Below are 27,674 nucleotides of genomic sequence, written 5' to 3'. Positions count from 1 at the left end.
GCCAGCCTTCTGGTTAGCAGTCAAGTGCCTTAGCCACTATGCTACGAGAGCTCCCCCTATGGTAGGTACTGGTATTATTATTGCCTCCATTTAACAGAAGAGGAAACTGAGGGACCAAGAGGCACAGAGAGGTTAATTAGCTTGTTCAATATCACACAGCTTGAAAAACCAATGAATCAGACTGCAACCAGGCAGTCTGATTCCAGAGGCCACACCTTTAACAAGTAAGCTATAATGCCACTGATTAAAAGACATTTTACTACAAAGGAATGCCAATTAGACAAACAGCTAGATTCTCAGTGGTAACAGTTAAAGACAAAACACAAGAGAATAATAAATTAACTATCAATTGTGGACTGAGGCAAAACAGTTTGCAAGAATTATGTTCAAATAAAGATAAGGTAGAGAAAACCAAGAGAGTTTTTTCTTTTCCTTGATAACTTCCCTCAATAAACAAAATTCTACAGGATGAACTTAAAGCAGAAAGAAGGAAAAATGATCCCAGAAAGAAAAGCTGACATGTAAGACTGAATTTTGAGCAAAACAAATTATAAATATGTCCTTAAAGTTAAACAAATACTGATTGTACGAAACTATAACAAATGTGTTCCTCTATAGGATTAAAAAATAATAATATAGTGTCAATTTCCTGGACAACAACGGCACATAAATTGGGGAGTTGCATGCTTGGAATTAAGACATTCCAAGATCTTTGTATTCTTTTGGAAAAGGATAAAGATAGTAAGCACATTTTGTTGTTAGTTGCTGTCAGAGTCAGCTTCAATACATGGTGACCTTACGTATAACCTTATGCATGTATGAGGAGCTCTGGTGGTATAGTGCCTAAGGCATTTGACTGCTAACCAGAAGGCTGGCGGTTCAAACCCACGAGCCACTCCTTAGAAAGAAGATTGGGCAATATACTTCTGTAACGGTACCACCTCAGAAACCCAAGGAGGGGCCACTATGTGTCTGTTCTAGTTATCTAATGCTGCCCTAACTGAAGATACCACAAATGGGATGTCTTTAACAAACAGGAGTTTATTCTCTTACAGTTTGGAGGCTTTAAATCCAAGTTCAAAGTGCCAGGCTCTAGGGGCTGAGTGAAAGCCCATCAACCTTGGGCTTCAGCTCTGCTTCCTGTTCTTGGCCCACTGAAGCTAGAGGCTTTTCTTCACTCAGACAGCTGCTGGCTGTTGAGACTGACAAACCCAAGACTGACAAGTAAAAAGGCACAGTCCCAATGTTACCAAACAACACAGCAGGCCACTAATTCAAGTCCAATCAAAGTCCCAAGATCGACAGAGCATGGCAGGCTGCTGAACAATGACTCAGCTACACGCAGGGTTCAAGCATGTCATAATCTAGAGACCATTCCCCAAAGCTGCTGCTTACATACAGGAAGCAGATCACATCCCTAAAACAGCTACTCAGCTGCTTGTGGTAGATCCCACCATGGAGTTGATTGCCAGTCTTATCATGGGGAATAACTACCACCAGCTGCCCGGCCACTCAACCAGGCCCAGCCAAGTTGACATACACAGAGTTGTGTTGTGTTGACATACACAGCCAAGTTAACTACCACAGAGTTGGATCCAAATCGACGGCAGTGAGTTTTGTTTTGTTGGTTTATATATAACAAAATGAATCAATGCCTGGTCCTGCAACCATCTCCAAGATCATTGGTATGTTTGCCCCCATTGTTGTGGCTATTGTGTCAAACAATCTCATGGAAGGTTTCTCTCGTTTTCACTGGCCCTGGACTTTAAGGAGCCCTAGTAGCACAGTGCCTAAGGCATCTGACTGCTAACCAGAAGGTTGGTGGTTCAAACCCACCAGCCACTCTGAGGAAGCAAGACTGGGCAATCTACTTCCATAAAGATTTACCACCTCGGAAACCCAATGGTGGTCGCTATAAGTTGGAATCAACTTGATGGCAGTGGGTTTGGTTTGGTACTTTATTATACACAATGGCCTTTTCTGGCATAGTGGATAAGGGACTTGACTGCTAACCAGAAGGTCAGTGTTCAAACCCACCAGCTGGAAGTGGGTGATCTACTTGTGTAAAGATTTACAGCCTCAGAAACCCAAGGGAGGTTGCTATGAGTCAGGAACTACTTGATGGCAGGGAATTTTGTGTTTTTTTCTGGTCTTTGTTGATAACATGTCTGAAGTACATATGTGAGCCAAAGAATCACCTCATTTCTCAGAAGCATTTACATTTCTACAAATTGGTTATTTGTATATTTAAGAATACAAAAGCACAGTATAGAAAACATCCAAACTACTAGAGGGATAAAAAGGAATAAGCAAACATAATCCAAAAGGAGGCCAGAAAAGGGTGAAAAATACAGAAAATGTAGGACACGTGCAAAACAAAATACGATGGTAGGAACAGAGCCAAATAAACCAGTACCTACAACAAAGGTAAATAAATTAATGCTTCAGAAAAATACAAAATTTATCAGACCTTTAAAGAAGTAAGATCCAATTAGAAGACCCATTTCTAAAAATCAACTATGCAAACAAAGTTAAAAGAAAAAAATGGAATAATGTGAAAAGACAAATATCAACCAAAATAAAGTTAATTTAGCTGTTAATAACAGATAAAACAGACTTTAAGGCAAAAAAAATAATTAGGCACAAAAGCCTTGCTACATAACGATAAACAATTCACCAGGAAGTTCTAACAACTCTAAATTTATACGCATCTAGTAACATAATCTCAAAAAATTATAAAGCAAAAATTGACAGGACAAGAAAAAAGAAAAATCCACCATTATTGTAAGAAATTTTAATGTATTTCTCTAAGTATTTTGATTAATTAAGCTGACAAAATAATCAAGTCTCCTAAGAAACCCTGAAAGCCAAAAGGCAGTGGAATTTTGCATTCAAAGTGCTAAAAGCAAAAGAAAATTGTCATCATCCAAGAATCCTGTATCCTGCAGAACTGTCCTTCAAAAATGTCTGTGAACATAGTCTTAAGGGACATGATGCTCAATTGGCACAACACAGCACATTAAAATCTTGTTCTACAACCTACTTTGGTGAGTAGGGACTTGGGCCTTAAAAGCTTTTGAGCAACCATCTGAGATGCAACTATTGGTCTCCTCTCATCTGGAACAAAGAAGAGTAAAGAAAATCAAAGTTGTCTGGAAACAATTAGTCCAAAGATAAGATGGATCACGAGGACCTCAGCCTTCATGACCTAGAGACCAGAAGAACTAGATGGTGCCCTGCTACCAATGCTAACTGCTCGGAACGGGATCAAAACTGGAGATTCTGGATAAAGTGGGAGGAAAAATGTGGAACAAAATTCAAAAACAAAAATGACCAGAACTAGAGAACAATCATGGGAGAAGGAAGGGCTGCTTATGCACAGAGAGATAGCTCAGGGTGCAGAAGAGTATGAAGGGATGGACACTGGGAGGAGGTAACTATGGGGAGGAAGTGGGAGGGGAGCTGCTGCGTTGTAAATTTTGGTCAATGACATGAGACAAAGTATATGTGAACTGCTGTATGAAAAGTGAATTTACTCTGTAAATCTTCACCCAAATCCTAAAAAAAAAAAAAAAAAAAAAAAATGACCAGAACTACTAGTCGGATAGAGACTGGGGGAACTTCTGAGACTATGCCTCCAGAGTTACCCTTTGGGCCTAGAATGGACTCACTTCCATGGATTGGCTCTCAGCCCAATAGTGGAAAGACCTACATGAAGAACGCCTAACCCAGGGCATTGCAGCCACCTACTCTAGGGAGATGCACCTCTTAGATCAATCAGCCATGAGACACCAGAGGGGCAGCATTCACATCAAAGGAAAGCTGGACAGACAGGAATGCATAGATAAGAAGGGCACAGGGAGGGGGGAGTCACAGGGAGGAGGAGAGTTTTTTATGGTTGGAGATGGTAATCCTGCCCTGAAATCAAATGTGCATGAACTATTGAATATAAAACAAATTTGCTTTGTAAATATGCACCCAAACCACAATAAAAGAAAAAATGTGGGTGAAATCAACACTGTCCTAGACAAGCAAGAAGTATAGGAGCTGGTTACTATCACAAACCAAAACCACTGCCATCAAGTCAATTCCAACTCACAGTGACTCCACTGCATTTCTGTGGCAGTAAATCTTTACAGAAGACTACTCCACCTTCCTTGTGCAGAGTGGCTAGTGGGTGTGAACTGCCAACCTTCTGGTTAGCAGTCAAATGCCTTAAGCACTGCACCACCAGCACTTGTTTGTTAGTTACTACCAGCCTGCCCTAAAAGAAATGCTAAAGGGAGTTCATTAGTATGAAAGACGAGGACACTAGATAGTACCTTGAAGCTGTATGAAAAAGCAAATACCTTCAGTAAATATAATTTCAAGGACAAATATAAAGGCCAGTTTTACTGTAACTGTGGTTGGTAACTCTATTTGTTATGTTCTACATGATATAAAGAACAAAAGTATAAATAATAATTATATATATGATACTGCACATATAATGCATAAAGATGTGATCATGACATCAACAACATAAAGGGAGAAGGAGAAGTATAGGAATAGTTTTTGTGTGTTATTGAAGTTAAGTTGGTATCAGTTTAAATTGTTGCTGTCATTTGCCACTGAACTGGCTCAAACTCAATGACCCCATGTACAACAAAAATGAAACATTGCTCAGTACCACACCATCTTCACATGTTGCAGTCTACTGTTGTGCCACTGTTTGCATTTTGAGTGCCTTCCAAACTAGGGAGCTCATCTTTTAGCACTGTATCAGACAATATATACAATCTGTTAGGAGCTCTGGTGGCTTAGTGCCTAAGGCATTTGACTGCTAACCAGAAGGTTGGTGGTTCAAACACACCAGCTACTCCATGGAAGAAAGACTAGGCAATCTACTTCCACAGAGATACCGTCTCAGAAAACCAATGGGGGTCACTATGAGTTGGAACTGACTTGATGGCAGTGAGCTTGTTAGGAGCTCTGGTGGCGTAGTGCCTAAGGCACTTGACTGCTAACCAGAAGGCTGGAGGTTCAAACCCACCAGCCATCCCTCAGAAGGAAGGTTGGGCAATCCATTTCCGTAGAGATACTGCCTTGGAAACCCAAGGAGGGGTCACTATAAATTGGATCCAAGTCAATGGCATATAATCTGTTGTAATCTGTAGAGTTTTACTGACTCATTTTTGAAACTAGTTCATCAGGCCTTTCCTCCTAGTCTGTTAGTCTGGAAGCTCCGGTGAAACCTGTGCACTGCTGGTGGCCCTGCTGGCATCTGAAATACCAGTGGCAGAGCTTCAGCATCACAGCAACACACAAGCCACCGTGGTACAGTAAGCTAACAAATGGGTGGTGGCAATTTAAACTAAATTGCTACAAATTTAGGATGGTAAACGTAATCCCCAGGGTAACTACAAAGAAAACTTCATTAAAAATATATACAAAAGGAAATGAGAAGGGAATCAAAATGATTCACCACAAAAAAAGTCAATTAAATACACAAAAGGAAATAAAAAACCAAATAGCAAAATGGCTTATCAGTGATTCCTTACATGTGGATGGATTAACTTTGGTAATCAAAGATACAGATTAGCAGATGGCAACCCTACAGGACAGACTGCTGCTACGGGGTTTCCAAGGCTGTAAACCTTTACCGAAGCAGACTGCCTCATCTTCCTCCCGTGGAGCTGCTGGTAGGTTCAAACCGCTAACCTTTTTGTTAATAAGCAAACACCTTAACCACTGTGCCACCAGAGCTCCTCAAGAAAACACAAAGTAACTATATATTGTCTACAAGAGACCTATTTTAAATCAAAAGATAAAAATAGATTAAAAATAAAAGGGTGGAAAAAATATTCCATGCAAATAGAAACCAGAGAGAGCTTGAGTGGCTATATTAATGTCAGATGAAATACACTGTGAGAGACATTAAATAATGGTAAAAGCATCAATTCGTCAACAGAAGTAACAATTATAAAATATACATGCACCTACCAGCAGAGTCCAAAAGTATGTGAAGCAAATACCAACAGAACTGAAAGAAGACAGTGCTGTGTTGTTACATGCCGTCAAGTCGGCCCCGACTCATAGCGACCCCTCCTTGGGTTTCTGAGGGGGTATCACTACAGAAGTAGATTGCCGAATCTTCATTCCGAGGGAAAGAAGACATAGTTCTACAGTAATAGTTAAAGATTGAAACACACCACTTTCAGTAATGGATAGAACATCTAGAGAGAACTTCAACATGGAAATAGAAGAGCCAAATGACACTATAAATCAACCAGATGTAACGAGACATTTATGGAATATCTCACCCAACTACAAACCCACTGCCATCAAGTTAATTCAAACTCATAGCGACCCCCATTGGGTTTCCAAGGCTATAAACCTTTGCAGAAGTAAATTGCCTCATCTTCCTCCCAAGGAGCAGCTAGTGGGTTTGAACTACCAACCTTCTGGTTAGCAGCCAAATGCCTTACCCACTACGCCACCAAAACTCCTTCCCTTCACCCAACTACCAAACCAAACTCACTGCTGTCGAGTCGGTTCCGACTCACAGCGACCCCTCCTTGGGTTTCTGAGGCAGTATCACTAAGGAAGTAGATTGCCCAACCTTCCTTCCGAGGAGTGGCTGGTGGGTTTGAACCACCAGCCTTCTGGTTAGCAGTCAAGTGCCTTAGCCACTGCACCACCAGAGCTCCTCCCTTCACCCAACTATAGCAGAGTATAGATACACATTCTTCTCTGCTGCACCTGGATTGTTCCCCAGATTATACAAAACAAGCCTCAACATATTTAAAAAGACTGAAATCACGTAAAGTACTTTCTCCAACCATAATGAAACAAAGCTAGAAATCAGTAACAAGGAAGACTGGAAATTTCACAATTACAAAGGTGGAAATTAAACAATCAATGGGTCAAAGAAGAAATCAGAAAATACTCAAAGACGAGCAGACTCTCTGGGTGGTGCAAATGGTGAATGTGCTGGGCTGTTAACCAAAAGCCTGGAGATTTGAGTCACTCAGAGGTGCCTTGGAAGAAAGGCCTGGGGAACTACTTTAAAAAAAATCAGCCATTGCAAATCCTAAAGACTACAATTCTACTCTGACACACATAAGGTTGTCATGAGCTCAAAGTGCACTAGAAGAAAATGGTCCTCAGAGACTGTGGTTGTTGCGTACCAGTGGAGTTGATTCCCACTCACAGCGACTCTAGCACAGAGCAGAACTGCCCCATAGTTTCCAAGGCTGTAACCTTTATGGAAGCAGATCTCCAGGTAGTTTCTCCCATGAACACCTGATGGGTTCCCACTACCCTGTTCTTCTTCGTGGTGCTTAACCATTGTGCCACCTGAGCTCCTTTGTTAGAGACTAAAGGAATAATGATGAAAGCACAACCCAAGGGTGGAGGAGAGAGGAAATGACTAGCTAGAGAGTAATCAAAACCAAACCCAAACTCTCTGCGCCCTTAAGTTGATTTCGATTCATAGCGACCCCTACACTTGGGTTTCTAAGGAGGTATCACAATGGTAGTAGATTGTCCAACCTTCCTTCCGAGGAGTGGTTGGAGGCTTTGAACCACCAGTCTTCTGGTTACCAGTCAAATACCATAGGCACCAAGCCACCAAAACTCCCAACTAGAGAGAAGACACATATTAACTTGGGTGAAGGGGAAAAAAAAAACCCTAAAAACCAACTCACTGCCATTGAGTTGCTTCCAATTCATAGCGATCCTCTTTGAGCTTCTGAGGCTGTAAATCTTTATGGAAGTAGATTGCCCAGTCTTCCTTCCACAGAGCAGATGGTGGGTTTGAACTTCTGACCTTCCAGTTAGTAGTCAAATGCCTTATCAAGGCAACATTTAGTAAGGGAGAGGGCAGCACAATATGACCAAGGCAAAGGGAGACACTAGGAGGTGCACAAGAGTTATAGACAGCAAAGGTAAATACTACCATATGCACAACCCTGCAATAACAGTAATAACAAACAACGGACGAGTGGATACAGAGGCAGATGTGCAAGCCGAACAGGTGTGGGAAGGCAAACAGGACTACACCCATGAGCATACATAGGTTTGGCAAAGGAAATAAATTAAAAAAAAAAGAAAACACAACATACCAAAACCTATGGGATGCAATGACGACCGCAGCAAGGGGAGATTTTAGAGTTGTAAATGCCTAGATTAATTTAAAAAAAGAAGAAAGGGAGATGGGGTGGGGCCCAGGCCTGGGCAGGGGGTATGCAGGAGTGTGTATGTGTAGTGGGGGCTGAGAGGGCTGGCCTGAGCTGTTCAGTCCCCACTGAGGCTGGGGAGGGCGATGGTGGCACCCGCACCATGAATGACGCAGGTGGGCCAGCATGGGCAGCGGGTTGTCAGGGATGATAGGTGACCCCTAGAGGCCAAGGATGTCAGTAAAACTCATCTTACAGAGGAGGAAACAGGGTCCACGGTACAGATGCACCTGCCAGGTCCTTCAAGTTTGATTCCATCCTGAGTCCAATCGCAGCGTTATTCCCAGGGTCTTGGGGTTCTGAGGCTGCTTGGTGCTTCACCTGCCCCTCATGCCCCTCACTCTGCCCTATCCTTGACAGCGAATGCTTCCTTGCCTTCCTTACTCATGACCAACCCTTCCTGCTGTCACTCCTGCTGGCTCACCGGAGCTCCCTCCCAGCTTCTGCTCCCAGAGAAGCGCTACCTGGCCCCACGGCCCTACTTCTTCCCTGTCTCTGGCTCACACTTTCCAGAAGGGAGGCCTGAAAAGAGAGGCTGGTGCCCTGCCTTCTGATCCACTCAAGAGCTGGCTTCTAACTCTGCACTTCTGTACCTGTCCCCCTCCTACTGCGTGAGCAGCAGAGGATAGAGTGACATTATTAAGCACTTTTTGTGAGAATTCAGCCTTGCAGGGTTTTTTTTCTGTAGGGCCAAGAAACATAGCAAACTGTGTTTGTTGATGTCCAAATAAAGAAACCTCAGGCCTTTGGAGGCAGAAAAAAGAAGACAGACAGATAGCTGCCGTCACGTTGACTGATTCACGGCAATCTTATGAACAACAGGATAAAACGTGGTCTGGGGTCCTGCATCACACTCACAGTGACCAGTGTGTTTGAGTCCATCATTAGGGCTACTGTGCTAGTCCGTTTGACTGAAGATCCCAACCGTCATTGGCCTCTACTCTACCACACTGATGTACTCCCCTCTGTGACTGGTCATACCCAATGACACGTCCAAAGCACATGAGTTGAACAATGGTCTGTTGTGACCTGTAGGTTTTCACTGGCTAATATTTGGAAATACATCACCAGGTCTTTCTTCCTAGTGTATCTTAGTCTGAAAGCTCTGCTGAAACCTGTCTGCCACAGGTGAGCCCACTGGTGTCTGAAATGCCAGCGGCATAGCTTCCAGCATCATTTAGAGTTGTAAATGCCTACAACAGTACCACAAACTCACAGTCGGGCAGTGAAATCAGTTGTCGCCAAGTTCATTCTGACTCACGGCGACCCTATGCATGTCCAAGTAGAACTATGCTCCATAGGATTTTCAATGCCTGATTTTTGGGGAAGAAAATCATCAGGCCTTTCTGGGTAGCCTGGAACCTCCAACCTTTCAGTTAGCAGTTGAGCTTGTTAACTGTTTGCACTACCCAGGGACTCCTTTAGCCCTGGTGGCACAACAGATAAGCATTTAGCTCTTCTCCAAAAGTTTAGCAGTTTGACTCCACCCAGTGGCTCTGTGGGGGAAAGGCCTGGTGATCTGTTCCTATAAAGATTCCAAAACCAAAAACCAAACTCACTGCCCTCCTTGGGTTTCTGAGGAGGTATCACTACGGAAGTAGATTGCTCAACCTTCCTTCCTACAAAGATTATAGCCTACAAAGCCCTATGGGTCAGTTCTACACTGTCACATAGGGCTGTTACAAGTCAGAAGCAACTCGATGGCACCCAATAAGGACAATAACAAGGAACTCCTTTACATCCTGAGAAACTAGATGTTGTTGTTGTTGTTGTTGTTACATGCCGTCGAGTCAGCCCCGACTCATAGCGACCCCTCCTTGGGTTTCCGAGGCAGTATCACTACGGAAGTAAGATTGCCCAACCTTCCTTCCGAAGAGAAACTAGATAAGGAAGAGCAAATGAAGCTCAAAGTAACAAAAAAATATCAGAGCAGAAATACGAAAGAGAATAGAAAAACAATAATCAATGAAACCAAAAGTTAGTTATTCGAAAAGATCAGCAAAATTGAAAACCCTCTAGCTACACAGACAAAGAAAAAAGAAAAGCTGCTAGTAACACGACAGAAATGAAAGTGGTGGCATTACTACCAACTTTACAGAAATTAAAAGGACAGTAGACGACCTAGATAAAATGGGTAAATTCTTAGAAATATATAAACTACCTAAATTGGACCAAGAAGAAACAAAATTTCTCAACAGACTCATAACAAGGGAAGGGACAGAAATAGTAATACATAAAAAAAAACTTCCAGCCAAGCCCAGGACCAGATTCACCAGTGAATTCAACCAAACCTTTAAAGAAGAATTAGCACCAAGGCAAGGATGCGGAGAGATAGGGACTCTCATACACTGCTGGTGGAACTATAAAATGGTACAACCACTGTGGAAAGCAGTACAGCGATTCCTTAAAAATTTAGAATTAGGAATACCATTTGACCCAGCCATTCCTTTACTAGGTATATATCCTAAAGAAGTGAAAGCCATGACAAGAACAGACATATGCACAGCCATGTTCATCGCAGCACTATTTACAATAGCCAAAAGATGGAAAAAACCTAGGTGCCCATCAACTGAGGAATGGATAACCAAACTATGGTACATACACACAGTGGAATACTATGCAACCCTAAAGAATAATGTAGAATCTGCAAAACACCACATAACATGGATGAACTTAGAGGACATTATGCTGAGTGAAATAAGTCAATCACAGAAGGACAAATATTGTATTAGTCCACTATTGTAAAAGTCAAGGAAAGGTTTATATATGGAAGGAAATTTTCTTTGTTGGTTACCAGGGCTGGGTGGGTGAGGGAACACTGTTAGATAGGCAGAGATAAGTATTGATTTGGGTGAAGAGAATGTACCAAATGTGAATGATCAACATGGTGGCATTTAGGAAAAGGAAGACATAGAGAGGTGCGTGGGAGGTATAGACAACAAAGATGAACCCTTTTGCACATGCGGTACTGCGTTGTCAGTGAAGGCAAAGGTGGATATACAGGTGGATAGATGGGTGGACAGGCTGAACTACTAGGTATGTCTATGCAGCAGGGAGTGTACCCAAGACCATGTATAAGTTTGGCAGACAATGGTTCTACAAGTGTATTTATATGTTCTATAAGAATTCCCAGGTATGTATAGTAGAACTGACAAGGGACAACATTGTAGTCACTTCTTGGCCACAGCCAGCTACCCAGAGGGAGTGAGTAGTTGAACCTTTGGGCTCGGGACCATAGTTGCAGGGGACATCAAGCTCAATTGGCATGACATACTACACAAAACACTGTTCTACCTCCTACTTTGGCGAGTAGCGACTGAGATCTTAAAAGCTTGTGAGCAGCCATCTAGATATAAAATGGGTCTCTCCTTGTCCAGAGCAAAGAAGAATGAAGCAAACCAAAGATGCATGGAAACAATTAGTCCCAGCAACTGGCACACCATGCGATCTGAAGCCTACATGACTATGAGACCAGAAGAACTAGATGGTGCCCAGCTACCACTGTCAACCATTCGGAGGGGGATCTATGTAGGAGATCCTGGATAGAGAGGGAGAACAATGTGGAACAAAACTCAAATCATTTGGGAAAAAAAAGGGGGGGGGGACAGGTTTGCTGGTCTGATAGAGCCTGATGGAACCACTGAGACTATGGCCCCTAGCTGCCTTTCAGGTCTCAAATTGAAGACACACCTGTGGCTTCCAGCCAAACAAAAGACAGACATAAGAGTTGAACATTTACCTGAGGTAGATACACACTCCTTGGAGAGAACAATCATGGGAGAAAGAAGGGCTGTTTATGCACCAGGAGACAGCTCAGGGAGCAGGAGGGCATGGAGGGATGGACACAGGGAAGAGGTGACTATCTCGAGGAAGTAGGAGGGGAGCTGTTGCATTGTGGTAAATTGTGTTCAATGTCATGAGACAAGTGTATGTGAACTCCTGTATGGAAAATCAATTTGCTCTGTAAACTTTCACCCAAATCACAATTAAAAAAAAGAATCAGCACTAATTCTTTTCCAACTTGTCGAAAATGGAGGGAATACTTTCTAACACATCCTATGAGGCCAGCCTTAGCCTGATACTAAAGCCAGATAAAGACACCATAAGAAAGAGACAACAGACCCACCTCCCTTATGAATCTAGATGCAAATACCTTCAACAAAACACCAGCAAACCGACTGCAACAGCACATCAAAATCCCGACACATCAGGACCAAGGGAGATTAAATCCCAGGAATGCAAAAATGGTTCAATATAAGAAAATCAATTACTGTGATACACATATTAACAGAAAGATGAAGGGGAAAAAACACATGATCATCTCAATGGACACGGAAAAGGCATTTGACAAAATTCAACATCTTTTCACAGTAAGAGTGCTCAGAAAAATAGGGATAAAAATGAAGAATTAGATGACAATAAAAAGTGTATAAAAACCTGTGGATAGAGCTAACATAGTAATTAAAAGTTCATTTATAGCTTCAAATAATTTTACAGGAAAGGGAAAAAGGCAGAAAATTAATGAACATCAGTCTTAAGATGTAAAATAACAGAATAAATTAAAAGAAAGATGAAGGAAGGGAATAAATATAAGAGCAAAACATAGTAACATTGAAAATAAACAGTGAGGGGATCAACAAAACCAAAAATTGGCCTTTGAAAAAACTAAGGAAATAGACAATCCTCTGGCAAGGTCAATTAAGGAAAAGAAGGAAGATACAACTAAACAATAGTTGGAATGAATAATTATGAATTCAGACATTACAATGATAATTGTGAAAAGAGCCACAATTATTATAAAGAGATTATTGTGAAAAACCTTTTGCCAACATGTCATAAATTTGAAAATTCAGACAGAATTGATAGATAGATGTCTAGAAAAATATAACTTACTGAAATGGACATAAGAAAAAACATGAATAAATCTATTACCACGAGATGAACTCAATCAGCAGGGCTCAGGGCAGAGGTGCTGGCATTCCATCCTCCCTGTCCCCTCTAAGATTCAAGCCAGATGAATTTAACAGGATCACCCTCTCATCACATTGCCAGCAGTGTTAGGGCCCAGCTGATTCTCCCATTTCAGAGAAGAGGAAACTAAAGTTCAGAGAAGAGATATTTTAGGATTGTCCTGTAGTAAGAAGCAGAGCCTGACCATAAACTTGTTTGTGTGCTCCTGCCACAGGCCAGGCTGGCTCCAGAAGAAGGTGCCAGAGGCCTCAAAGGGGCTCCAGGCCCGCTGTACACTACGTCCACGCTTGTCCACACTTGTCCGTGCTTGCCCATGCTTGTCCACACTTGCTCACACTTGCCTACTCCCCAGTCAGCCCTGCCCCCAACCACCCTTCCGTCCGTATCACAGCTCAGCTTCAATTCTCCCTAAGCTGGCACCCATCACCATGGCAATGGGTCATTTGGGAAAACATGAGAAGACAGGCTCTGTTGAGGAGCTAAGGATAGGCCTAGAGGAGAGAGCAGCTTGGGGTTGTGTCCAGTTAAGGAACCTGGCTCCCCACCATGCTCAGATAGGCCCTCAAAGGGCTATAGACCCAGTAACCCATTTCTGATTCAATAATCTGAAATAGTAGAAGCCAGATCCTCCAGGATGTTCACAATGGCATTACTTAAACTAAACCATACCCATTGTCATTGAGATGATTCTGACTCATAGTGACCCCATTAGACACAGCAGAACTGCCTCATAGCGTTTCTGGAAGCAGACTGCCTTATCTTTCTCCCACGGAGCAGCTGGTGGGTTCACACTGCTGGCCTTTTGGTTAACAGCCAAATATTTTAACCACTGCACCACCAGAGAGCAGAACAAATTGTATATGCCAACTTTAAGCACTTTGCTTGTACCAGACACTGCTAAATCTCAAACACATTTAAATGTCCAATGACCTCTTACTGAGCTGAGTACTCTTAATACCCTCATTTTGCAGATAAGGAAATTCACTCAGAAAGCTGAAGCCACTAGCCTAGTTCATTCAGAGAGCAGCAAAAACAGGATGGCATGCCAGTCTGATGGCCTTCCAGGCTCGTGCTCTTCCCTATACTACAGTGGTTGGAAATGAGAAAACGAGGTTGCGGCCCATCTAATCCTGACAGTGCTCCGTGGCTGTGAAAAGGAAGTCTGTAGACAGATGTGAGGCAGAGTTTAGGAAAGCAGAGGTTCAGCGGAACAATATTCACCTACCTGGAAAGATCTTCAAACACTATACAGCTTAAAAAGTAAACAAAATGCAAGACCCAGAACAATAAGGGGTTGTATGTGCCTGTGTTTATATAAGTAGCTCAATGTGTCGCTGTTCACATATACAAGTTGTTGTCAGCTCTGCCATCAAGCCGGCTCTGAGACGAAATGGTGACTGAAGCAATTGTGACCTTCACTGCTGTTGACTGGTCCCGAGCCGTGTTCACAATCGTTAGTATGCTCGTGTCCATTACCGCAGCCTTTGTGTGTTTTGAGTCCCTCTCAACCTAGGGCTTCATCTTCCAGCACCGTACCAGACAACATTCTGCTGTGATCTATGGCACTGGGAGCTGTGGTGACGTAGTGCCTAAGTCACCTGACTGCTAACCAGAAGACTGGAGGTTCAAACCCACCAGCCACACCTTGGAAGGAAGATGGGGCAATCTACTTCTGTAGCAATACCACCTCAGAAACCCAAGGAGAGGTCGCTATGAGTTGGATCTGACTCTATGGCAGTGAGTTTAATATTTGGGAATACATCATCAGGTCCCTCTTCCTAGTCTGTCTTAGTCTGAAAACTGTGCTGAAACTACGGGTGACCCTGATGGTATTTGAAATGCCAGTGGCATAGCTTCTAGCCTCACAGCAACACACAGGTCACTTGTGCATGTAGGATAAACCGACAGATGGGTGGTGGTCATATATATTTTGTTGTTGTTGTTGTTGTTGTTTGCCGTCGAGTCGGCCCCGACTCATAGCGACCCCTCCTTGGGTTTCCGAGGCAGTATCACTACGGAAGTAGGATTGCCCAACCTTCCTTCCGAGGAGTGGCTGGTGGGTTTGAACCGCCAGCCGTCTGGTTAGCAGGCAAGTGTCTTAGCCACTATGCTACCAGAGCTCCCGGTCATATATATACTAAACCCAATTACCATTGAGTCGATTCTGACCCATAACGACCTCATGTATGTCAGTGGAACTGTGTTCCATGCAGTTCTCAGTGGCTGATTTTTTGGAAGGAGATCACCAGGCCTTTCTTCCAAGGCGCCACCGGATGGATTCAAAACTCCAACCTTTTTGTTAGCAACCACATGCATTAACCATTCGCCCCACGCAGGGATTCCTATACATAATTATCTATATATACTAACTAAAAGGGGGCTGGAGGCATGCTAAGTGGTTATCTCCAATGGATGAGCAAGACTGGGGAGGGGTGGCAGGACACTGAAAGAGACCTCTTTATTCTGTTTAACATTCTGGGTGGACTGGAAACCCCAACCTTTCAGGTAGCAACCAAGCGCCTTAAATATTTGCATCATTTCTTTGGAGAGTGATAAACTGCACAAGCTGCTCATTGGTTCCTATCCCAGCTCCACTACTTATTTGCTGTTTGGCCTTGAATTTCACTTCTCTGAACCTCAGTGTCCACATCAGTAAAATGGGGAGGTATCAGTAGCATCTACCTCATGTTGTGAAGACTGCCCATGAACTGCTTAGTTCAGTACCCAGCATGCACTAAGCAAGCTAGATGTCATTACTCCTGTGATGGAAACATGGAAGATCCACCTCAGACAATGCAGCAAGCTGTCGTGCCAGAACACCTGGGTCTGTGTGCTGGTTACGTCGCTTACCAGCCGTGTGACCTCGGACCTATTACCTTACTTCTTTGGGCTTCATGTGAAGATTAAATCGAAAGTGCCTAGTTAAATGTGATAAAAATTCAGCTACCTGAAAATTATACACCAAAAAACAGGTAGTACCGCTTTCTGCCTTTGGTGTATGAACATGTTAGTTATGATTATTAATAAAACGATTATTACAATTTAACTAAAAGAACAAGGGGAGGGGGAACAGTAGAGATAGGGAACATGGCCAGATACTGACTCCCTAGCTGTGTGTGGGAGCCTCAGTTTTCCCAACAGGAAATATGGGGCTGTTTTTATTGTTGTTAGATGCTATTGAGTTGGCTCCGACTCATAGCAACTCTCCGTACAACAGAACAAAACACTGCCCCATCTTGCACCATCCTCATAACTGTTGCTGTGTCTGAGCCATTAGAACGGGCTTGTTTTGAGGATGAAATGAGATTCGGTGTACAGTAACATTCCTAGCACGTTACATAGCATAAGGCACAAGGTGAACTGCTTGATTCATATTACATTTGACTTTCACTTAGTGTTAACAATAGCTTAATAAGATAAGCACTGGACCCAGTGGCTGCAACACGGGGCTCAAACACTTGTGTGCAGAGTAGAACTGCTCCATCGGGTTTCCAAGGCTGTGACTTTTCAGAAGCAGATCACCAGGCCTGTCTTCCAAGCTGCTCTGGGTGGGTTTGAACTATCAACCTTTAGGTTACTAGTCGAGCACTTAACCATTTGCACCACACAGGGACTCTCTAGGTTGGCGTCAGTATACCACTTTGAACATGTGCAAGCTCAGATGAGAGATAACTGACATCTCAAGATCACTCAGCTAGGAAGTGGGCAGAGGCAAAATCTGAACCCAGGACTTACCAATTCTAAAAGATAATGACCTCTTATAGGAATTTAGCAAATGTAGTTTATTTTTCCTGTCCTGACCTGTGTGGGCCTTGGTTTACTCATCTATAAAATGAGTATGAGGGATAATGTTCATTAAGAGCCCATCCACCTTAGTTCTATGAAGTTCTACCACCAAGCAGCATGCTGGAAAATATGGCCTGGCTCTTCCTATCCAACCTTTGAGACTTAACTTACCAGTTTGAGGCAGCCTCCTGGGCTGGATTCCTCTGACTGGTCCTGGTTGGAGTTGACTATGTTGTCTGTGCTCCTCCTCAGTATAGCATCCTTAGATCTTCTCCAGTCCCTGACTGGGCCTTCGTGGGCTTTGCTGGCTGCAGGCTCTAGGGAGGTGCTGAGGCTAGCCAAGGGCTCCAGAGAGCTGGCATGGGTGTCAGAAGGGACAGGGAGTCCCAACTCCCACCTCCCCCAGTACCCTGGCTGAGCCTTGACCTCCAGCTCCTCCTGGCTGTGCGAAGGGGTCGAGCCTTCATCACTGCCAGTCCCCATGAGGTGCTCAGCTTCTTGCCACTCCGCAGAAACCTCTCCAGACACTTGCAGGCACAGTGCAGGGCTCTGTGGAGGGTCCTCTGGGGCTGGCCTATGGGCCTTTCTTCCACTGGGCAGTAGGAGCTCAATGGGGCCATATGGGCTGCCTGGCTGAATCCCATCGCCTGCAGGGGGCAGATATTCAAATTTCTCAGTCTCCAAGTACTTGTACCCAATTAACACTTGGATCTGCAGGCCCAGAGCAAGTATTTCTGGGAGATGAGGACTGTAAGGAGCTCCTGAGAACTCCAGGTTAGTGCCTTGTGGGGAGGCCTCCCACAGACTGGGGCTGTCCCCACTGGGGCTTTCAACAAGCCACAGGAAGCCACAAGCTCTCTCTCCGCCCTCTAAGAAGGCCCATACACCCTGTTTTTCTTTCTCGTCCCCACAGGGGCTTGGGCTTGCCACAATGGCAGGACCCTTTCAGTGGGCTCCTTTCTGCTCAGGGTGGGGCTCCTTCCACTACACCCTAGGGAACTTGTCCTACCTTCTCCAGGCTTTCTCAGCCTGGGTAGCTTGCCTCCCCCACCCCTGCTGGCCTCTGTCAACGAGAGCTCTCACTGACATGCTACCAAGATTCCTGGTCCAGCTTTAGTCAAGACATCAGGCAGAGGAAGCTGCTGCCTCCCAGAGGCCAGGCCCTCCCCTGAGCCGGCACTGCAGGCAGAGCCTGGGAACAGGAATCACGTCCTGGCTCTGTCCCACAGCTGGCAGCTCCAGGACCACCATATGGACCCAGGTGCCAAGCCCTTTGCCCCCAGGCTGGCACTAGGAGAATCCCCAACCTGGGAGCTAATACCTGAATGGGCCTCTTCCGTAAGGACCCGCTTCCTGCTGCCAGCCCACACTCTGGCCCCAGCGTTCACCCCTGGCCCATCTGGCACCAGAACTGGCATGAAGCTGACTCCTTCCATGTCCTCCTGGAAAAGCCCAGAGTCGCCCTGGGGCCTGAGAACAGGGTCTTCTGTGTTGGAACCCTCTGTGGCCTCCTCCTGGGACATGGCTGTCTACCTACAGAGGCCAACAGCAAAACACAGGAGACAGAGACTTCATGGAGGATCTGACTTGCCAGTCCATTCAAAACACCAAGCCAGTGGGAACCTGGGAGGCAGCCTCCCTTCCAGCTGGTCCCCCATGCCCTAGAGGCCACAGGAAACAGCATGCAAGGATGTAAGCACCCCAACAGGTCCTAGTGCCCACGATGAGGGAGGGAAGTCCTGGCTTCAAAACGGGTTTAGCCCCCATCTCTGAGAGTTTACAGTTTTGTTTAAATGGGATATAATAATAACTAAAAATAAAACCAAACCAAACTCACTGCCATGGAGTCAGATCTGACTCATAGCATCCCCTAATAAAAAAATACCATTTATCAATTACTTACGTGCATTATTTCATGTTGACAACCACAGGTAAGAAAACAAATTCAGAGACATTAAGTGACTTACCTAAGAACACACAAATGGGAAGCGGGGGAGCCCGGATTCTCACCCCAGCTCAAGGCCTAGTTCTAAACTACTCCGCACCCACCAGACGCTGAATGGGGTTAATTTTCAACCTCCCTGCCCTCCCTGTCACGTTGGTCCTGTTCTGATAGGCACCCCACCCGGTTTCCCAGGCCTGACCAGGACAGCTCTCCACTCCCAAGTGAACACAACCTCAGCCAATCCAGTCTTTCTCATCCGAGGTTCCTTGGCTCCCCAACCTGGGGTTCCACCACAAAGCTGTGAAGGGGCTGGGATCACGTGAAACCAAGAGACTGAGCGCAGGATGGGGGCGGAGCCCACCGTGAACCGGAAAAGGCGTCCCCTCCGTCCCCCCGCCCCCGCCATGTTTTGTTGTCCCAGTCCGGCAGGGGGCGCTCGTTCCCTCCTGAGGGGTTCCTGGCAGAGATACCAGTTGCTGGGGCTCTCAATGGACTCTCAAGCAGGGGTTGGAGCCATAAGGAAAGAGGAGTAGGGAAAACGGGGTATAGGGATCCAAGTTGGTGAAGAAACTTGAATGCTACCTGAGAGTTTAAACTTGATCCTGGGGTGGTGGGGAGTTACTCAAAGTGCCTGAACCCACAAAATGGTAAGGGATAGCTAGGCGAAAGGGAATATGCTCAAGACCATATATAAGTTTAAATAAAAAAAACCAACAACTCACTGCCGTCAAGTCGGATCTGACTCATAGTGACCTCCTTAGGTTTCTCAGGTGGTATCACTACAAAAGTAGACCGCCCAAACTTCCATTGGAGGAGTAGCTGGTGGGTTTGAACAGCCAGCCTTCTGGTTAGCAGTCAAATGCCTTAGGCACTATGCCACCAGAGCTCCCTCTATATAACTTTGGCAGATGATATTTCTACATATGTATTTGCATGTGCTATAAGAAGTCCACAGATATGATAGAGTTAAGAGGGAGCGAAGTTATGATAACTTCCTAGCCACAGCCAAACACCGTGAAGGAGTGAGTTGCTGGGCCTGTGGGCTTGGGACCATGGTCATGGGGGACATCAAGTTCAAGTGACATAACATACTACACAAAAACATTGTTCTACATCCTACTTTGGTGAGCAGCTACTGGAGTCTTAAAAGCTTGCAAGTGGCCATCTATGATGCAACAATTGGTCTCTCTTCATCTGGAGCAAAGAAGAAGGAAGAAAATCAAAGACACACAGAAACAATTAGTCCAAGGGACTAGTGGACCATGGGAAACCTCAGTCTACATAACCTGAGACCAGAAAAACTAGATGGTGCCCAGCACTGCCAACCACTAGGAAGGGGATCAAAGTAGGAGATCCTGGATAGAATGAGAGAACAATATGGAACAAAACTCAAAATCATAAAAAAAAAAAAAAAAAAAGATCAAGCTTACTGGTCTGATAGGGACTGGTGAAACCCCTGAGACTATGGCCCCTACTCACCCTTTGGGCCTGGAATTGTACTCATTTCTGTGGCTTCCAGCCAGAAAGTGGACAGGCCTACAAGGTGACATTTACACCAGGCAGGTACACACCTTAGAACAGTCAAGCATGGTAGATCAGAAGGGCAGCGTGTGTGCAGGGAGATATCTCCAAGGGTGGGAACGCACAGGAAAGAAGGCACACATACCTGATCATCTTGCCTGTCTACCTCTGTATCCATCTGTGAATTTATGTTTGTTATTATTGATAATGCAGTATTGTGCAGGTAAAAGAATTTGCCTTTGTTGTCTATACCTTCTGTGTACCTCTCGGTGTTTTCCTTTTCCTCAGTGTTATTGTGCTGGCCACCCAATTTTGGTATATTGCCTTTCCCTTCACCCAAATCAATATGTGTCTCTTCTCCAGCTAGCAATTTTCCCTTCTCTCCCCTCTCATCCCTGGTAACCAACAAAGAGAGTTTCCTTCTGTGTATAAACCTTTCCTTGACTTTTTATAATAGTGGACTCAGGCAATATTTGTCCTTCTGTGATTAACCTATTTCACTCAGCATAATGTCCTCCAAGTTCATCCATGTTATGAGGTGATTTGTGGAGTCTTCATTATTCTTTAATGTTGCATAGTACTCCATTGTGTGCACGTACCATAGCCTGGTCATCCGTTCATCCACTTTTGGACACTTAGGTTGTTTCCATTTCTTTTTAGCTTATATCTCTTAACTCTCCTCTGTGTGATTTCTCTTATCATTTCTGCCTTCCTCCTTAAACTTAACTTTTACTTTTTCATTGTCAAGGTTTATGGAGTCTACTTTCTATCCTTTAATAATGATTCAGTTTGCTATACTTTGCCTGTAGGCTGATTTTTTGTTTTGTTTTGTTTTCTACACTGCACATTTCATTATAATACTTAGTCTTCTGGAGCTGCCCTTGGAAATCTTCTGTTCAGCTCTTTTACCTGATCATTTCTTCCTTCAGTAGGCTGATTCTTAATGTTGAAAACCAACTTACATATATAACATTATGCTTATGTAAATATTTTCACTGCAGAGCCAGAGATTTGTCAGACCTAGTTGAAAGGTGGATGGAATTCCAGGTCACTAACCTGGGCCTGGGATCTCTGTTGGCGTAGTGGCTAAGGCATTTAACTGCTAACCCAAAGACTGGCAGTTCAAACCCACCAGCCACTCCTTGGAAGGAAGACAGGGGAATCTACTTCTGTAGTGATACCACCTCAGAAACCCAAGAAGGGGTTGCTATGAGTAGGATCCAACTCGATGGCAGTGAGTGAGTTTTTGTTTTTGTGTTATCGGGGTTAAAAGGGCAGTGATGACTATGGCTTCTATAGTGCAAGTGTAAGCCAAAGACTGGTGTACGTGCTTACCCTAGATTAAGTCATTTAATCCTCACACCAAGTCTATGATGTAAGTACTATCATTATCCAATTTTACAGATGAGGAAACAGGCATAGTAACTTGCCCAAGGTCAGTAAGTGAGAGGTGGTTTTGGAACCCCACCAACCTCTCTGGCCAGTCCCTGTCTCTTGATATTCAAAAAGTTCTAATTGTTCTATTAAAAAATTTTTGTTAAAAATCAATTTTTGAGGTGAATTTTTGGCCAAGTTTTAGCCCAATGTCATTTACTGAATTGTTTGCTGTTTCCTCCATTGATTCATGACAGCACCTCTGATATATATCCAGTTCCCATTAGTGCATGGATTTGTTTCTTGGCTCTGTGTTCTCTATTCTTAATTTGTCTATTCCTGACCAATAACCAATTGTCTTAATTCTAGAGTTTATGACACATCTTGACATCTGGGGACAAGCCCTTCTCTCCTTGTTCGTTTCTATTTTTCATAGTTGTCTTAGCTATCCATATATCTGTATTCTTCCGTATGAACTGTAGAATCATTTTGTCAAGTTCCCTAAAGAATTCTCTTGGGCTCTTCCTTTTTGACCCCTAGCCTTTTCTCCCCTCCATTCTTCCCTCCCTCTTTCGGCACTGTTTCAGGTCTTGCTCCTCTTGAGGAGATCCCCGCTTGGGGACAGGGTCTCCAGCCTCCACATTACTGCGGGACAAACAATTCAAAGAGATCAAAAAGGAGACAGGCTTTCTGCACAGTCAGATCACTCACCTCTACAGCCGATTCACCAGCCTGGACAAAGAAGAGAACGCGACTCTCAGGTGCTATGTATGACAGGTCAGAGTGAATATCTCAGATGAGCAGCTGGGCAGCACTGCAGACAGGACCATCCAGGAGGCTGATCAGGATGGGGACAGCACCATATCTTTCACAGAATTTGTTAAGGTTTTGGAAAAGGTGGATGTAGAACAGGAAATGAGCATCCGATTTCTTCACTAAAGGACTGAGACCAAACTGTCCCTTGCTTTCTAGTATTTAAGAACTGAAATTTGAGAGTCCTCCTATCCACCAGCCCCACCTCCACCCCATTATTCCCCTTCTCCAAAGTACTGCTGTTGCATGACCCCCAGACATGTTCTGTCGATACAGACCTGCCTTTGGTGTAAACAAGGCATTACAGAGTGGTACACCAAGCCCATTTCTTTTCCGTATCCGTTCACCGGTTCTCCATTCTGAAATAATCATCTTCCCCTGCTCTGCTGCTGAATGCCATGTGTCCATCCAGTCTAAGAAAGCAAGAGAGGCAGTGATGCCAAGTATCAGCCAGCAAAGCTCCTTCACTGGATGTCAATGATAGCCTCACTACCAGCTGGGCTCCAGCACGCTCTTTCATCCTTTTTTTAATATGTCCTTTGCTACCTACTTCTCTGTCACTCAACATACCATTCACTTGGTCTGTCAGTCTCCCTGCTTTTTATTAAGCCTCAAAATCCCTTTTGTTCTACTTGGCACCCAAGCTATGCCTGTTAAATATGTTCTTGACTTGGCAGGATAATTCAGTGGTCTGGCAGTTTCTATCTACCTTCACTCATAAATGGGTCTCTGGCATGTTGCCTCTCCAGGAGCTTTTCCGTAACCAGTGCTTCTATCAGAAGAATTTGACCATCTCTTGGTTCCCTGAACTCTGCTCTATCATCAAAGAGCTGCTCCATGGAGATGTTCCTCTTGAAAGGTGGTGGCCTTGGTGAGAGGTGTAAAGCCAGGCCTCCTAGGTGGCTTGCTCAGGTCACTCTACCTCTGGCTTCTCATTCTCGACATGCCAATGTGACTACTCTAGTTAGTGCAGTGTTGACTCTTCAGAAAGTAGCCACATGCCTGGATCTTTGCTTAGATTGGGGGTACCATCACCACCAGAATGGCTGTTCTGACAACATGCATGGGGACTTTCTCGTGGCTTCTTTGAGAAACCTTGGGTTCCCTATAAAGCATCCTGTATTCACACCTCTGTGCATGGTTTATGCTTCAGTGTTCTGTGCACTGGAATGTTTCTCATGTCACATTTCCAAGTAGAAAGATTAGTGTTAAAGAAGTGCTAAGACTTCCAGTAAGGTAGAAGAATAGGCAGACAAGCTACACAGACCCTCTTCAACAAAGAAAAGAGAAACAAATTGACAGAGATACAAAAGATATTCCTGGAGCCCTGAGCTTTGAAAGGAAGTCTACAGAAGTGGATTAGGCACCACTAGTGGGAAAACCTGAATGAAAACAGTGACTACAAAGATGGAGCAATGGACTGTCAGCTACTCTGACAAGACCAGTAGCCTGAATATTTCCAAGTGGTGTAGGGACCTGAGAATTGACCTAAAGATCAGTCCTGGTCCCCAAGAGCTGCAGGGACGACTGCGCTGGTGGCCTATGATTAGGAAGGGAAACAGCAAGGAGGGAAACAACGTGAGCTGTGGACCTTCCCCTGTCCGGAGGGCACAGCCATTTTGATTTTTTACAAGCAGTGGCCATTTTGGATATTTGAAGTGACCAAGAGTGCAGCCATTTTGAATCTTTACTAGTGGTGGCCATTTTGAATTTTAAAGTGATAGCATTCTCATTTGGATTCCAGGGACCTAAGAATAGGTTGTTTGCCAAGGACAGCAGGGACATACAGGAGGCTGACAACAGGAAAGGAGACAGGTGGTGAGTGTATAAGTGCTGCCAACTAATGAGTAGAGGAGCACAGCACAGAACCCTGCTTACATAGATAACATCCAAAGAAAACAAAAATCGTGGGCAAGTCACTCTGACATACAATCACAAATTAAATATAAATACAAAAACGTCACAATGCCTCAGAGACAACAGAGCATCACAGTGTACACAAAGAAGCAAGATAAAGCAGGAGAAACAAGAAACCAGGATACAGACCCAAAACACATCCCTGAGGAAGAAGCAGGATTGGAACTCCCTGATAAGGAATTCGAAAGAACTATATTTAGGTATCTTCAAAGGATTGAGAGACAGATCAAGGAAAACACTGACAAATGGAGGAAAACACAGAGAAAACTCTAGAACAATTTTGAAAGACAGTACAAGAACAAAATGACAAAATAAATGAAAAATTAGAAATGATACAAAATCTACAGACAGAAATTCAGGGATTAATACTAAATTTTCAGAAATAGTTAAGATACTGAATGGGCAAAGGAGTAGAATTGAATCAATGGAAGACAGAATTAGTGAGATTGAAGGCAAATACCTCAATACTTCTTTGGAAAGCGATCATTCAGAAAAAAAGAAGAAGAAGAAAGCCATGTGGGATACCATCCAAAGGAATAACCTGTATGTCATCGGAATTCCAGAACAGGAAAAGACAAATAAAACCACTGAGAAAATTGTAGAAGATTTGTTGGAAGAGAATTTTCCTGGTATGATGAAAGATGAGAATATATCCATTCAAGAAGACCAACAAACCCGAAACAGGCTAGACCCCAAAAGAAAATCACCAAGAGATATCATCATCAAACTCACCAAAACCAAAGACAAAGAATCCTGAAAGCAGCATGGGAAAAATGAAAAGTTACCTACAAGGGGCAGCCAATAAGACTAAGCTCAGATTTCTCGGCAGAAACCATGCAGGTGAGAAGACAGTGGGATGGTATATATGAAACTCTGAAAGAGAAAAATTTCCAACCAAGATTTATGTACCCAGCAAAATTGTCCCTGAAATATGATGGTGAAATTAGGACATTTCCAGATAAGCACAAATTAAGGGAAGTTGTTAAAACCAGAACAACCTTAAAAGAGATGCTAAAGGGAGGCCTTTGGACAGAGAACCAACAACAGCAAACAACAAGTGACCATTAACACACATGATGACATAACCCAGAAACCAACTCAGCTATGGAAGTATCCAAAGGAAAGAAGCCTACAAGATTGGAAACAGGGAACCAGAGACATCAATTGACAAATGAGGACAACTACAAACCAAAAAGAGGGGAAAAAAAAATAGTATAGTTATAGAACTTCTAAATGGCAGGGATGTCAAGACAACTATAAGATAGAATGGACTGTTCTAAACTTGGGAAGAAAATTATAAATCATAGGGTAACCTCAAAGAAAAATGATAAACCTTCATATCAAAATAAAAAAGAGAACCAGCACAAATATTCAGCAAATACTAAAACAATAGCAATGAAGAAGTGATAAACAAAATAAGCTCAGCACAGAAAATTATATGGAACAAAGAAATTAACACCACAAAAAAAGCACATAACAAAAATGACAACAACAAATTCACACTTGTTGATAATTACATATCTGTCAAAAGACTTATCTCTAAGATTTATAGAAAACTCCAATGCCTCAACAGCAAAGAGATTAACAATCCAATTGAAAAATGGACAGAAGACATGAATAGATACTTCACCAAGGAGGATATTCAGGTGACCAGCAAATACATGAAGAGATGCTCACGATCATTGGCAATCGGAGAAATACAAATCAAAACAACGAGATACCATCTCACCACAGCACTGATGGCAAGGTTCCATGAGACAGAAAATAACAAATGCTGGCAGGGCTGTGGAGAGATTGGGATTTTCATACGCTGCTGGTGGGACTGTGAATTGATAAAACCACTGTGGAAAGCAGTATGGTGATTCCTTAGAAAACTGGAATTGGAGATACCATTTGACCCAGCAATTCCATTACTAGGTATATATCCTAAAGAAGCGAGAACCAGGACAAGAATAGATATATGTATACCCATATTCATCAGAACACTATTTACAATAGCAAAAAGATGGAAACAACCTACGTGCTTATCAGTGGAAGAGTGGATGACCAAACTATGGTACATATACACAAGTGGAATGCTATGCAGCACTAAAGAATAATGTAGTCTGCAAAACACTGCATAAAATGGATGAACTTGGAGGACATTATGCTGAGTGAAATAAGTCAATCACAGAAGGACAAATATAGTATTAGTTTGTTGTTGTGGAGGGTCAAGGAAAGGTTTATATATGGAAGAAAACTCTCCTTGTTGATTGCCAGGGGTGGGAGGAGAGGGGAGGGAACACTGCAGAAAAACAAAAAATGCATTGACCCATGTCACTTTAGTTCTGTGTATTTCACTGTACATAAATTATATTTCAATAAAATGCATTTAAAAAAAAGAAGTGCCTGACTTATCCCAATTCAAGAGATTTGAAGGCTGTCTTCCGTGTCTTTATGTTTTGCACAGAACTGTTTATGAATTTTACACTTGGAAAATGATTATTCTAGAAGCTATAGTTAGCTCCTAGTACATGTCCAAAGCATTCAATGTATTGGTAATGTTAGCTGCCTAGTTACATTGCCTTCCTAGCTCCTCATGTAGAGACCACTGCTAATGCCTCAGAAATAAATACAACCTGAGGTAGCATTACAGGACTTTTAGCAAGCTAGAGCAACTTCTCTGCCAAACTCATCTTAGTTTAGATCTCATTGAATCAGGTTGTTGCCATCCTAACAACTGTCTGTGTGAGTCTATTCCTCTATCTATTCGCCCTTGGCTGACTTTCTCTGACTCTTGATTGCTTGCTTGCCTGCTTGTTTTCTTGCTTTGGAAGGTGATCTGAGATGTATACACAATTCTTTAGGAAAGGAATTGCTAAAGACTACTACTGCAAAGAGATGGGGGAAGGGTGGGAGAACAGGGAGCGTCCAGGCTGGATGGCTCAAGTATAAAAGAACAATGAATTCTTTATGAAGTATCAGTCTGACTTTGTGATCAAGTGATGTAATTATAAGAATTGTATAAAAGGGAAAATTGATACTGAATCTGTTAAAGAGGTACCTCAGAGACTCCTTGACTTGCATATTTAAAATTCCCAAGATTATGGCTCCCCACCCCCTTTGGCTGAATGTTGTTGTTGTTAGAT

General features: G+C 43.5%; 1 protein-coding gene across 1 annotated transcript in view; it reads right to left on the bottom strand.

Moving 5' to 3' along the window:
* Positions 1-18,499, bottom strand: part of SPOCD1 (SPOC domain containing 1) — a 37,704-nt gene extending 19,205 nt beyond the window's left edge. The window contains exons 1-2 of the mRNA XM_007954146.1: positions 18,284-18,499; positions 17,148-17,687 (exon numbers count right to left, since the gene is read on the bottom strand). Of these exons, the coding sequence (XP_007952337.1) occupies positions 17,148-17,687; positions 18,284-18,499 (756 nt within the window). The remainder of the gene's footprint in view (positions 1-17,147; positions 17,688-18,283) is intronic.
* Between the last annotated feature and the right edge of the window lie 9,175 nt (positions 18,500-27,674).

The sequence above is a fragment of the Orycteropus afer genome, unplaced genomic scaffold, assembly GCF_000298275.1.
Source record: "Orycteropus afer afer isolate SDZICR_OR568_19922 unplaced genomic scaffold, OryAfe1.0 scaffold00433, whole genome shotgun sequence".
Classification (NCBI taxonomy): domain Eukaryota; kingdom Metazoa; phylum Chordata; class Mammalia; order Tubulidentata; family Orycteropodidae; genus Orycteropus; species Orycteropus afer.
The sequence above is the reverse complement of the archived record's forward strand: the minus strand, read 5'-3'. Positions and strand labels throughout refer to the sequence as shown.